The sequence below is a fragment of the Eublepharis macularius genome, chromosome 18 (assembly GCF_028583425.1).
Source record: "Eublepharis macularius isolate TG4126 chromosome 18, MPM_Emac_v1.0, whole genome shotgun sequence".
Taxonomy (NCBI): domain Eukaryota; kingdom Metazoa; phylum Chordata; class Lepidosauria; order Squamata; family Eublepharidae; genus Eublepharis; species Eublepharis macularius.
Window position 1 is genome coordinate 10,334,927 of NC_072807.1, and position 14,098 is coordinate 10,349,024.

General features: G+C 45.7%; 1 protein-coding gene across 1 annotated transcript in view; it reads right to left on the reverse strand.

Moving 5' to 3' along the window:
* The window catches only part of POLQ (DNA polymerase theta), a 70,878-nt gene extending 62,313 nt beyond the window's left edge, over positions 1–8,565 (reverse strand). Inside the window, exons 1-5 of the mRNA XM_055002111.1 lie at positions 8,433–8,565; positions 6,158–6,340; positions 5,366–5,496; positions 3,474–3,630; positions 1,197–1,305 (exon numbers count right to left, since the gene is read on the reverse strand). Coding sequence (XP_054858086.1) covers positions 1,197–1,305; positions 3,474–3,630; positions 5,366–5,496; positions 6,158–6,340; positions 8,433–8,565 — 713 coding nt within the window. The remainder of the gene's footprint in view (positions 1–1,196; positions 1,306–3,473; positions 3,631–5,365; positions 5,497–6,157; positions 6,341–8,432) is intronic.
* Between the last annotated feature and the right edge of the window lie 5,533 nt (positions 8,566–14,098).

Below are 14,098 nucleotides of genomic sequence, written 5' to 3' on the forward strand. Positions count from 1 at the left end.
ACAAACACCTGTCCTTATAACAATATCTAAGATCCTGAGCACCGTGTGTCCAAATACTGGACTGATCCAGCCACTGCCCCTCCTATACAACCCAAAGAGTTGTTTCTTATCACTCAGGAGTCAAAGACAATTTCTGCTGTATAACCAAGAATCCTCAACAATCCACATCAAACTGGGCCTTTTTAAAGACTGGGCATGCTCAGCTGAGGAACGCGAGTCTCTCGTCTTTTTTAGATGGAGGCAGGAGAGGCTGGGGAAAGGAGGCTAAGATTGCAGTGCGCCAAGCTGATATTGCAGAGAGCTGGGGCAGGGCACTGAGCCTGGGGGGTATGTTCAAGTACCAACCAGATCCAGAACTATATTCTGGAGACACCAGAAACCAAACCAGTAATTCAGGACTAGAGATAAATAGTCCTCTTTAAAGAGGACCCAACAACTACTTGTTTTCTCAGAAGTTAAACCTGTTAAGGGTTTGTTACATGGGCACGTGCCAACAACAATTCACACCATGTATATCAAATCATCAATTTCATTCTCCCGGCAGAGCTGTAACCCTTGAGGAAAGTCCATCTGAAACAGGCATGCAGGCCAGCTCCCTGTCAGGACAACGGAGCCGCCCTGTTTTCCAGTGACTGCTTCAATTAGAAGCCTAATATGCCCTTTGCTTTCATTCCTACACTAAAAGTCTGTTGAATTTTGACAAGCTAGTCTGTACTGCTTAGAAGCGAGATTGTGGCATATGACCATTTGTAAACTGGTTAAATTTTATGGTTGTTATGACTTCTGTTCTCGGTGGTACTGCAGTTTGTTAATGCTAATTGAGCTGGAAGTATTGACTGTGCAACCTTGAATACTGGAGCACTTTAACAATTGTATGCTTTTGCACTTTACAAAGACTTTATAATATATTTTGAAACAAGCATGTTTGTTACATTGTATTTATTTATGTGTTAAGTTGTGTAGTTAGTTTGTTATGGTTCACCTGCTGTAGCAGAAGAGGGTAGGCAAGGCTGACAGAAGGTTCTCTGCACCAAAAGAGGCAGCAAATACAGAAAGTCATCCTCTTTCACTACTATAGGGCTTCCTTAAATGTTTTAATGAAAAATCAACCCCCCCCCACACACACACACTCACAATTTTTAAATTTAGTTGTGTTCGCCTTTCAAAAGAACAGAAAGACCTTTTTATCTACTCACTTGTTTTCCTTTTGCTCCGTCAAAAAACGAACTTTTGTCAACAGGAGTTCCAATAGATACCCTCTCTGAGAATCTCCCAACATGTGCAACTCATCCACTACCACTATTCCTAATGAAGAAAGATTTTAAAAACATAATTATCATGTTTATCAGCTTTCCATACAACACTATCATCCGACCTTCCTCTGGAAAAGTACCTGTTCCAATCAAGGCAGACAACAGGGGTTCGAAGGGACAGAATGGTTAGCAGTCAACACCTTTGCATGCTCAGCAGGGAAGCTGCTGAAGTTCTATCACTTTTGCATGACGTTTAAATATGGAGTGTTGGAGCCAATAACTCAGTGGCAAAGTGCATGCTTTGCAGGCTTCAAGTTCCCTGTTCATTTCCTTGCACCTCCAGTTTTGTTTTGTTTTTAATTCAGCCAGAAAGCTACTGGGTTGCTAGACAGACCACACATTAAGGCCACTACATTGCATTTAAACAACTTCATAGCAAAAGGGCTATACTTGGAGATGATAACTATAATATTTATACAGCACACTGTCCTTACATTAATGAGAACATAAGAGGTGCTTTGCTGGATCAGACCAGGGGTCCACCTTAATCCAGCTTTCTAATACTGGTATCTTGAAATTTACTCCCACTGGACATGGAGTTTCCCTTTGGTCATCTTGGCATACTGAAAATAGTTTCCCAGGTGGGATACCTTTCTTATTGCTTCTCACCAGCCTTCCATCATTTCCCTGCCTCTGAAATTGCACAGCCAAGTGAGAAAGGCTGACTCAGCTCCTTCACAGCATTCTTCAAATGCCCCCTCAACACACATCCAGCTGTTGTATGGATTGAATTTATAAAAGTGTAAATCAGCATTTTTTAGAACCTGTATCATGACGAGGTGCGATTTTTGTGCTGCAGCTTTAAAGGCTTTAATAACGTGTCTATAAACCAGCAATGCAGTATGTTTGAAAGGCCTCACTTGAACGCAGGAGCTTCGGTCTAAGTGCAGCATAGAGAATTGATTCTTGGACGTGCAAACCAACATTCATTGTAACATCTCAATGTCCAAGATATTTGTCACACTGGAAGATACTTTGCATTTGTCTTCCACTTTGAATCTAGATGCAGGAGCTGAACAGATGTTTGAAGTTCAAATAGATGTATAAGCTTTCATGGTGCTCTCTCACCCTTCAAGGCATATTGTTTTTTACACTTCATAAAACTAAACAACAGCTTGCACAACAGCTTCTTGGAAGAGATCCACTACAATTATTAGACAAGCATGGCAACTTCAAAGTTATAATTAGTGTTTTTCCAGGGAATTATCCCTTGGAATCGTGTGAAAGTGTAAATGTATGTTTTATTGATTTGTAAACTGGAGCAGGAGAATGACCACAAAAAACATATAATCCAGATTTTAAAAATCAAGTTATCAGTTCATGGGATTGGCTGTTCAGGTCAAAGCAAAGCAAAGGCTGAGATGCATAGTCATAGGTCTCCTCTCACATTGTGGAAGGGATATTGTAATCAGCAGTCTGATATGAAACTAGCAGATAATGCATGTGATGCTAGGAAGAGTGACAGAGAAACTGGGGTGCCCCCAGACAGAGGTGCTATGCACATTTTCCAGATGGTATAAGGTTACATTTGTGTTCCTGATGACTCTTTGTCCTTAACAGCTCTTGAACCATGTATAAGCACGTTCCTTCTCACTGCAAAGTGGAAGATATTCTTAAATGGGCTTGCATGCTGCAACTGGGGGGAAAATGCCATTTATACTGGGTAACATTTACGTATAGAAGAATGCAAGCATAGGCACACTTCTTGGCAGCAAATCTTAATTCAACTGGACTTGCTTCCATGCAATGCATCAATCTGCAAAATATTGAAAGTCCATTGAAATGCACAGGCTAGGTCCTGACATGACCTTTTCCTGCACAAAACTGAGAGGTGATGGCATAACATCACTTCGCTACTGTTCCTTACAGGGATGCTACAACTACAGAAAATACCACCTCCGTTCTCAAATTGTTGGATGACAGCGCCAGAATTGCCTGGGTTGGAAAATGTGTGTTAGGCTAGGACAAAGAGCTACTCTATCTTTGAACAGTGAATTGTTACAGTGGTCTGGGCTCCTGGGGACTATTTCGGGTTAACAATATATCTGGAATGTGATCCACATTTGCCATGGAACAGATACCTATTGTGTAGAAGGAAAGAGCAAGCAGATCACCTCTCTCTCATTCTTTCCCCTCCTTCTAAGTGTCCTAATCTCTTACCCAGTGAGTCCATCATGTTGTCTTCGATTAGCCTGTTGACCAAACTATTGGCTCTCTCAATAGTGCAGATAGCAACATCCAAGGCAGAGAAACCGACAGCCGGGGAAATGTTGCCAATGTAGCCTTCCACGCGTACACCAGCTTCTTGGAAGAGAGCCTGTTTACCAAAGACATAATAATATTTTCCATAGGTTTAGAGAGTGCTTTGTGCTGCACATGAGAAGCAAATACTGAAACAGCTTTCGACACGTTAGGAGGGCGGCTGCTTTTCTTGGATGATCAATAATTGCCTGCAGGGGAGCACGCAGTGAAGCTTCGCTGAAGCTTGGTCCTCTTCTCCTTTAGGCTAGAAGCGAGTAGTATAGTTATGTCTGGGCAGGTGGACTAGTAACTTTTGTATCCTTCATTGCAAGGCTGAAATAATCCACCTTTGATTTTTTGGGGAACATCTTCCCCAAAGTCAACTCACCCAACCATACTGTCTGGTTCCATTTTTGAGTGTTTCTGCAGAAAAACAATGTATATACAAGCCTTCTGAAAACCTTGTGCTGCATATCTTTGCCTCCTTTTGTCTCCCTTTTAATTTACCTATTATGCTTGAAAAAAAATTAACAGCACCTACGACTCAATGGAATTCTTAGTTTCCTCGTTTCTATTGTTTTCTGAACACTCAGATTGAGACACTTCAGTTCTTTTTATGGAAACACCCTCAGTGCTCCCACCCATCACAGCTTACATCTTACCGTCTGCGGCTGAAACAACTGCCTTTAACTCTTGCCGATTCGTCCGCCGTACACCAGGACTAACTGCTCACAGTACTGACACATCAAGACAACTGCTGAGTCCACCACACTGCTGTGGGGAAAAGAGGCTTCCACATGAGCTGGCACAATTAGGGTTGCCCGTCCACAGCTGGGGGTGGGGCATCACCCGCTCCCACCCTCCACTCCCTACCCCCGCTTACCTGGGAGAAAGGTGGGGGAACACGCCTCCAGGGATGTGCTCCCAGGTGATGCAGCACACCACAGAGACCCAATTCAGCTTGAATCGGGCCACTGCAGAGCGCAGGAGCACTCCAGGGCCCGTCACACTGCTGAGGTGTGTGGGAGCCCTCCAAGGCCCATTGCACCACCCTGGCAGCGCTCCCATGCTCTGCAGTGGCCTGATTCGGCCCCCTGCGGAGCTCAGGAGCACTCCCAGGGGCAGCACGTGGCCTGCATGATGATGTCACTTCCAAGAAGTAACGTCATCACATAGGCCAGGAGCGTACGCGCATGCTTGCACAGGTACCACCACCACCACCACCATGGTGCGTGCCAGGTCTCTCACCTCCTGCTGTAGGGTAATGGGACCTGGCAATCCTAGGCACAAGAGTAAAGCTTCAGGAAGGAACTGAATTCTGGAAGACAGTTTTTGTAGTTAACCTGATTCTCTGCTGTTACTGTGCTCATGTTGTTCTTGTGCAAGAGTATCTTCCCCACCTACCCCTTCTCACAGCAGACACCCTTGTACCCCTGGCTCCATTTTGCCAGTTCCCTCTAAAAACCGCAGCCCTGCTCCCCCATGCTTCTGTGCATTTTGTCAATGAGGGTTCCCCCACTGTCAGTAAAGGATTTCCAGGTGCATGGGAGTTGCTATGGAGAAAAGGAGATGGCAAGCAAGTCCTCTTCTGTAAGCGGCACAACTGTAAAATCTCTTTCCAAAACCTTTTTTATCCTCAGAACAACACTGTGAGATGATGATCAGTCTGATATCAGCCAGAGGTTGACCTCAAAAAGATCTTTCAAAAAATGTGTAGCTTTTCCTTCCCAAAATTTCCATCACTCAAGACGCAGAGAAGAATTGACTTAACCTGACTTCTTCGCTAGAGTTTTCTCCACTAATATACTCACCTGCAGGTATAATTTCTTTTCTTTGGCCACAGAAATAAAGGGCAGGATGAACAATGCCTTTTTGCGAGTTTCTAGCACTCTCTTCAGGATGAGTAGTTCAGCAATGAGTGTTTTCCCAGCACTTGTAGGAGCTAGAAGTCAGAGTCAGAAAAACTTTAATTTGAAGGAGAAAGATTCAGCAGCTGGAGGCAAACGTCTGACTGAGAACTTTCCAAATGGTGGAGCAATGAATGAGAGCTAGTGCCAAGCATCAACATTTGCTGGGCAGGGGGGAGGAACATATTTAAGAGGCCTCTTCTGCACAATCTAGGCACTGACACCTCTTGAAAGTAAAGTATCTAGAGCTATTAGGAGGGGGAGGGGAGAGAAAGAAAGAGAGAACGAATCCCTTTCCAGAGTTAAAACAAAGGGAATAGCCTCTTCTCAAATAGAATGGCAACTGCTGGATCCCAGCCTCAAAGATCAAGGCTCTGGACTCTTCCACACAGGAAACCAGCCCAAGTGAAAAAGCTACCGGATCAACATAGCAGCACTGTGGCTTCACCTTGCAGGCCTAGGAATCTGAACATTAAATTTTCAAGAATTGCTAGAAGTGCTGAATATAGAACTTCCAGCATACTCCTCCTAAGGACTCCAGTTCGTTCCTGTATTATTTGACTGTATCACATAACACCTATGTCTGACGCTGATGGGAAAAGTTGTGTACAGTGTTGTGAATGCTACCTAGAGCAAAACAGTTGAGGATTCAAGGGACAAGACAAGAACATGTCATTTTATCAACCCCCTTCATACCTGAGTAAACTAAGTTTTTTCCCTCCAGGGCTTGCCCAACCATCAGACACTCTGCTTGCCACTGGAACATCCGCACGACTCCCAAACTATGATATTTGTCCAGAACTGCTTTGGGAAGCCCCCAGCTTGCTAACAGCAGTTTGTCAGCTTGGTCATCCGGTATATCCACGTGCAGACCTTGGCCTGAGGTGACAAGAAATCCAGCATCAGATTAGCAGTCTTCAGATGCAGGGATCTGGAAACATACAGGGCTCTCATTGTCTCAACTAATTGTCTTGCGGCATCATGAAAATATGGCATCAATTTTTATGGGCATTCAGGACATAAAGCATATTTTTTGTTAGTGAGCACATGCACATAAGTAGAAAGGAGAGGGAGGGAGAATTGCAAAGACTCTGAACATTTTATGTGTAAAGATACACAAGGTAGGAACCATTTAAAAGACAACTGTGTTAGTTACAAGAAAAACAAACAAGAGTCAAGCAGCACCTTAATGACTAACAAAGGATACAGCCATATGAAACTGATTAAAAAGGGCTTTTTAATCCAATAGGAGGGCTATATTATAGGGAGAAGGACTCAGATGCTTCACCATGAACCATAGACTTCACCAATACGTTGCTTTACATCCTATCTGTTGCTTTAAGTATGTGCTCCTATGTGACACCTGTGTTTCAACTATGATCCCACTGGGTAGTTCTATGTTGTCTAATGTCAGCCGTAGAATTGCTTATGTTCTGTTTCAGTATTTCTTCAGCTCTGTATTGGATTCTTGCTCATGTTATGAATTTGGAAACTTGCATTTATTTACCCCATGGCATTGTTTATGGAAATATCCCTGATACTGACTGTGCTAATCTCACACTGTGTAATCCACCTTGAGTCTCAGTGAGAACGGCGGACTATAAATAACATGCATACATACATACAGCTGCAGTTTTCCATGGTCCCTGCATTGTCAATTACTGACTTAATTGCAGAGGCAACAGAATGTCCACTCTCCCCCCCCCCACACCTTCCTCACCCAAGCCCTCCCCACCAATCACATTGTTTTCTCTGGCTATTGTTTTAAAAGCAGTAATTGACATACCACTACACCCTCAGTAACAGCAATAGGTCAATTACTGATTTTAAGCTACATGTCAATTACCAAGCAGTGGTGGGGAGCAAGGAAAATGGCACAGATCCAGAAAAGGCCTAAAAAGAGACCACTTCTCTATCCACACAGCATGCAAAGGTACTTTGACAGCAATGTTTCCCAAAAGATTGAAGCATGGCAGGGGAAAACACAGAAAGTGGACAAACAGGGCATGAGGTCTTGTGGATGCTCTCCAGGTTAGATGTGGAACTGGAGCAAAACCTCTTGAGTGGATAGGTCAAGATGGGTAGCCGTGTTAGTCTGTCTGTAGCAGTAGAAAAGAATAAGACTCCAGTACCACCTGTAAGTCTAACAAAATTAGCGGTAGGGTATGAACTTTCCTGAGTCACGGCTCACTTCTTCAGATACCAAGAGTGCAGTAGCACCTATAAGACTAACAAAATTGGTGGTGGCATATGAGTTTTCGTGTGTCACAGCTCAGTAAAGGGTATCTAAAGAAGTGAGCTGTGATTCACGAAAGCTTATACTCCACCAACAATTTTGTTAGTCTTATAGGAGCTATTAGACTCTTGGTATCTGAAGAAGTGGTATGCGTCTCTCAAAAGCTCACACCCTACCACCAATTTTGTTAGTCTTATAGGTGCTACTGGACTCTTGTTCTTGAGTGGAGGCAGCTGAGATTTGACGCCAGCAGCAGCAGTAGCTTTCCTGGGCTAGAGTCCACTTCTTCAGATGCGATGAGCCAACCCTCATGACACAGGCAAAGGCAAAAGAGTCAAGAAGCTGCCAAGTGTAGCCAGCACAAAGTGAAATGCTCTTTCAAAATCCCGATTTATTTCCTTCCTTCATTTATGCACGTTATTGATAGCTCGCCTTTCTCATCGAGACTCAAGGCGGATTACAAAGCATAAATAGGCACAACCAAGGCCAGGCCATTCAACGCCCCCCCCCCGCACCGTCCCCCAAATCTCCATGAATCTCCCGACCCGGAGTTGGCAACCCAGGGAGGCGCCGCCGCCTGGCCTGTGGGGGAAGCGGTTCCTTTCCAGAGAAGCTTGCTGAGAGAAAGTCCCGCCGCGCCTTCCGAGGCCGGGGCAGCGCTGAAGGGAAAGCGGGAGAGAGAGAGAGAGCCCAAGCCGGCCGGCCCGCCTCCCCTGAGCCCGGGGCCTGGCTCACCTGAGCGGCGAAGGGAGCGCTCCAGGCCGGGCGGGGGGCTCACCACGGGCCCCCGCGGCTGAGGCGAAGGCTGAGGCGACGCCGCCGCGGCCAGGCCCGGGCCCAGGCCTAGGCCCGGCTCCCCCGCCGCCATTTTCCCGCGCGGGCATTCAAAACGGGCCGGAAAGGCGCGCGCGGCTCCTCCTCTGCCGCCTCCTTCCCAAGGCCGGGCCGTTTTCTCTCCTCAGCGCCGCCGGGGAAGGGAAGGCGGTCAAAGCCGGAACAGGCCGGAAAGGGCCGGAACGGGCATTCGACGAAGAGCGGTGCCGCAACCAACAGCGGGGTGTGTGGAAGGCGCTGCACAACACGAGTTTAGAAATGAAAACGTGGAAATACCAGGCTTTTATTAACCCTTTCCCTGACAATATGCTCCCGGAACAACATGGAACAGGCCGGGATAGGCACTAAAGAAATGCGAATATCATGAAACGACAGTGAGAAGCATTAAGGACGCTGCAGAACGCTATTTTAGAAATGAAAACGTGGACATATGATGCTTTAATTTTATTTATTTATTTATGTCATTTATGGTCCACCTTTCTCACTGAGACTCAGGGTGGATTACACAGTGTGAGATTAGTGCAGTCAGTATCAAGGACATTTCCATAAACAATGCCAGAGGGTAAATAAATGCAAGTTTACAAATTGCATTAGTAAGAATCCAATCCAGAGTTGAAGAAATGCTGAAACGGAACTTAAGCATAATTCTAGGGCTATTAGACCACATGAAGCACAAGTAGCTCATAGGAGCACATATTTAAGACAACAGGTAGTAGGTAAGGCAACATAGCATTGAAGTCTATGGTCTTTAGCTCCTTAGGGAAGCATCTGAGAGCCCCTCCCTACATACAAAAGCCTTTCCCTCTCAAAATGCTCTCGGAACAGCACAAAACAGACTGGAACTGGGCACTAAAGAAATGATAGGACCACAAAAAACAGTGGAAAGCATTAAAGACTCTGCAGAACAAGATTTTAGAACTGAGAACATGGAAATATGCTTTTATTAACCCTTTCCCGGACAAAATGCTCCCGGAACAACATGGAACAGGCCAGAGTGGGCACTAAAGAAATGCAAGAACCATAAAAAAACAGTGGGAAGCATTAAAGACACTGCAGAACAAGATTTTAGAAATGAAAACATGGAAATATCATGCTTTTATTAACCCTTTCCCTGACAAAATGTTTCTGGAACACCATGGAACTGGCCGGAACAGACACTAAAGAATGATATGACTACAAAAAATAGTGGGAAGCATTAAAGACACTGCATTGCTCCCCATAAACCAATTAAGTCTGGGTCAAAATGAAGGTGACTGCAACAATGATGGGAAAGGTGTGTGTGTGAACATTGAACAGTGGATGAATGTGAACAAAACCAGTGATGCAAAAATTGACAACACTTTGGTTGGAAAGCTGCATGAAGCATTGGTATTTGAAGAGGGATTTGACTAAAACATCAGCCAGTGCTTGGAGAGACAATTCAAGCATACAGGGGAGACCAGCAGAGCTGATCTGAAGAGCAGGAGACTGGGTAAGGTTGCCAACCTCCAGGCAGGGCTTGGAGTTCTCCTTGAATTACAGCTGATCTCTAGATCAATTCCCCTGGGGAAAATGGCTGCTTTGGATGGGGAGACTCTATGACATTGTTCCCCACTGAGGTTTCTTCCCTTCCTAAACCATGCCTCCTCAGGTTCCACCCCCAAATCTCCTGCTACAAGCAGGATTCTGCAACCATAAGACTGGGGAGGCTGAGGATGGTGGAGCAGCAAATGTCATTCGCTAGAATATAACAGATAAAGGGCTTCTAAGGAGGAGCAGTTTGCCATTATGGTCCACACATGCACATGTGCCTGTGCTGCTGCTGGCTTGTACTTGCATGTTAACCGAGTAGCTGATGAACCTCCACCAGATGAGGCAGTGTTGCTGGAAGAGGGATGGGACCCGTGGAGGTGAAGAGTCATTTTCCATGGCTCTTTTGGCAACCCTGTCTACCCCTTTTGCTAAGTCATAAAGATGATCCAGTTCAGTCTGATTGTTGCCCTCATCATGGGAGACACATATCATTGGCTGCCCTGATGAATGCTCTACACTGGTCTTCTAATTAGGAGACTGCATCCCTGTTTGTCTTTCTGTACTTCTCAATGCCTTTTGATATTGTTGGCAATGCCATCCTGTGACAGCACGCATTCTTATTTGCTAACACTGTAACCTGGAACCAGATAGTTGGGCCATATGTAAATTTATATGCCAAAGACAAGCTCTGTCCACCACGCAGCTACAAAGATGTAGGTAGATGATGTGCCCAAATGGGGTCATCTTCACCGACTGCTTTGCAAACTGTGGGTTCGTGAACTCTAAAAATGGACCCAGGGTGTCCATGGTGGAATTCAGCTCTCTAGATGCAAGGTTTGGAGGGTTGGGTTTTTTTTTGCATATGCGGAAGAGAGAGGCTTCTTGCATATGCGAAGAACAAAGGCATTCAAGCTTTACAGACATAGAGATGTGGCTGCTTTCTCCCTCCTTCCCCCATGGTATCTGAAGAAGGCCTTGTTCAGATGAGCAAAGCTGCCACGGTGGAACATAGGGGAAGAGGTGGTCTTACAGATATGAGGGGCCAAGGCCATGTGATAATCAAAACCTTGAACTGAGTCTGGTAACTGATGGGTAGCTAGTGGAGTGAGTGCAGAATAGGAGTCATATGCATGCTTTGCCTAGTTCCTGCTAGTAAATGAGCTGCATTTTTCTGCAGCTGCTGGAGTGTCCTATATAGAGTGCACTACAGTAGTTTAGTCTTGATATTACTGTGGCACAAATCCAGGTGGCCAGATCAGCTATGTCAAGGTAGGCTAGTCTATGTCTAGGCTAGTCTGAGTTGGGAGAAGGTCTTTTTTGCAGCTGTATTAATTCGCTTTTCTAACTACAGTGCTGGATTCATCATAACTCCTTGCTTCTTAATGAGAGTCTCTCAACACGAGACATTAGACACATGAAGAACACATGTTGGGAGATGCAATGTTAGCCAGTAAGGGTAGTTTAACAAGACAAAAGCAGAGAGGTGAAATTGACAGAGCCTTAGGGGAGGCCTTCCAGGAGGTGAAGATGAAATTAACAAACCCTCTAAGGAAGATCACTGGAGTGATCTCCGCTGGCTCTATCTTGTTAAATTATGCTTCCCAGCTAACATTGTGACTCCCTACACTTGACGACCACACACCGACGTATCTTGTGTAGACAGATGGGAAGCACAGTGTTTTCAAAATCTCTGCCTTCACAACCAGCATCACTTCCATCTTATCTGGGTTCAATTTCAATTTGTTTCCTTTCAGCCATTTGACCATAGCTGTCAAGCAAGGACTCTACTGCACAGGCCCCCAACCCCAGGGCTGTGGACCGATACTGGTCCATGGCCTGTTAGCAACGGCCGCACAGGAGGTGAGTGGAGGGCGAGTGCAGAGCCGGCTCCAGGGAGCAGGCAACGTAGACGGTCGCAGTCTTGGGAGGGGTGGCCGCGTCTCGCCTGGCTAGCTCTGCACTTTTCATTAGAAATATCATCTCTCCTGGCCGGCTGACTCCCATCATGCCTCTGGGTCTCTCCTGCTCCCAGCCAGCACACACACAGTTGCTGCCTCATGCCGTGGTCGGTGTAGCTGCACTTGCTAGAGCTGCTGCTGCTGCCCTGCCCTCGCACCTTTGTGTGCTGGGTCACTGCCAGGCCCACCAGGCAGCCAGCCACCCTGAGCAGCACCTGCCACCTGCCCCAGTCTGCTTCTGCCTCCTCCAGTCACCACTGGACCCGCTGGGCAGCCATCCGCCCTGAGCACTACCTGCCATCTGTCCAAGTCTGCCTCTGCCTGCCTCTTCTTCTCCTCTGGTGGCATGGCTGCTGCTGGGGAGTGGAGAAGTGCCACTGGCCTCCTGCCCGCACAGTTGTGCTAAAAAATGTAGTCTCCGTGGTGGAGCAGCTGCTCGGCGGCTCTGTGTGCTGGAGCTGCCTGCTGGCTGCTGCTGCTGCCCTCTCTGATGACCGGACCGTGACTACTGGCCTTATACTGTGTCTGCCACTGCCTGCCACCTCCTATCACCCCTAGATGGGACCGTCTAGTAGGAAAACAAGCTCAGGGCTCCCACTGATTCTGCATTGTGGTGAGTTGTATTATTATTTCATTATATAATGTAATAATAGAAATAAAGTGCACAGTTATATCATCCCGAAACCATTCCCCCCCCCTCCCTCCGGTCCATGGAAAAATTGTCTTCCACAAAACCGGTCCCTGGTGCCAAAAAGGTTGGGGACTGCTGCTCTACTGCATCACCAGGGAATCCTTAAGAGTTGTGCCTGGTTAATTTCCCATTGTAAATGCTTTTGTCTGATTAATCCCCTATTGTGCTAGCCCAGACTTCTCCCTTCCTTCATTTGTCATTTCCTTCAATAGCAAGAATAGCAACCTCCACAACGAAAGCCCCACTTTATGTTAACCCTAAATATGCCCTAAATATCCTCAGAATTCTTTCATTACAGGAAGGGGTACAGACATAGGTAGTCTTTTGGGTAACAATCTTTTAGAACCACATGGCAGAGATGGGCCTGATTGGTGCTAAGCTAGACTGGTTTGAGTCCTTTCTGGAAAGGAGGTTTCAGCAGATGCTGCTGGGAGAAATCTGCTTCTCCTCTGGGCCACTGGTTTATGGGGTAGGGGTACTATTATATATTTATTTAAAATATTTCAATGTTGTCTTTCTACCAAACGTAGGGTCCCCAAGGCAGCCAACAGTCAAAAACACTAAAAAGAAACTTTAAAGTACATTAAAACAAACTTTAAAATACATAAAAATAAAAATTAAAAACAGAAAATACACAAACAAGGATGAATAAGTGAGGGAACACCAAACTATAAGGTTCCATCTTGTCTCTAATGCATTCTAACATCTACACAAAACCACTGGAAAAGATTGTCTTGGGATGTTGGATGAAGGTCACCAAAATGTGGATGACACTCAACTTTCTCTCCTTTCCATCAAGATCCAGAGAAGCTGTGGATGAAATTTAACAGTATATGAAGAGTTCCCTGGCACCTGTCATTGTGGCAGGTTTGGACTAAAGGAAAGTGTCCTTTCCAGCTTATCTTTCCACAAAATAGTACATTGCCTGAAAAGGGTAGCAGGAAGGGTATTCTGTGGGACTCTTGTGGCTGGTTGCACTGTTAGTTCTGTTGCTCCTACGAATTTGGCACAGACCAAGAAATATCCATTCCAAACTGTTTTTGCACAAAACCTGTGAACTGAATCAAATTCCTAATGATTCTGTGAAACTAGGTAGATCATGAGAGGGAGGGCAGGAGGGACTGAATCAGTGCTTGGTTCTCGTGGCCTTTTCTTACACACCCGGGGTAATGCTGATTGCCACTTTGGGGTCAGGAAGCAATTTTCTCCAGGTCAGTTTGGCTAGCAACCCTGGAGGGGTTTCGCCATCTTTTGGGCATGGAGCAGGTGTCATGGGGTGTGTGTGTGGGTGAGGTAGTTGTGAATTTCCTGCATTGTGCAGGGAGTTGGGCTAGATGACCCTGGAGGTCCCTTCCAACCCTATGATTCTATGAATATGTAAAAGAATTAGTATATCATTATCACCT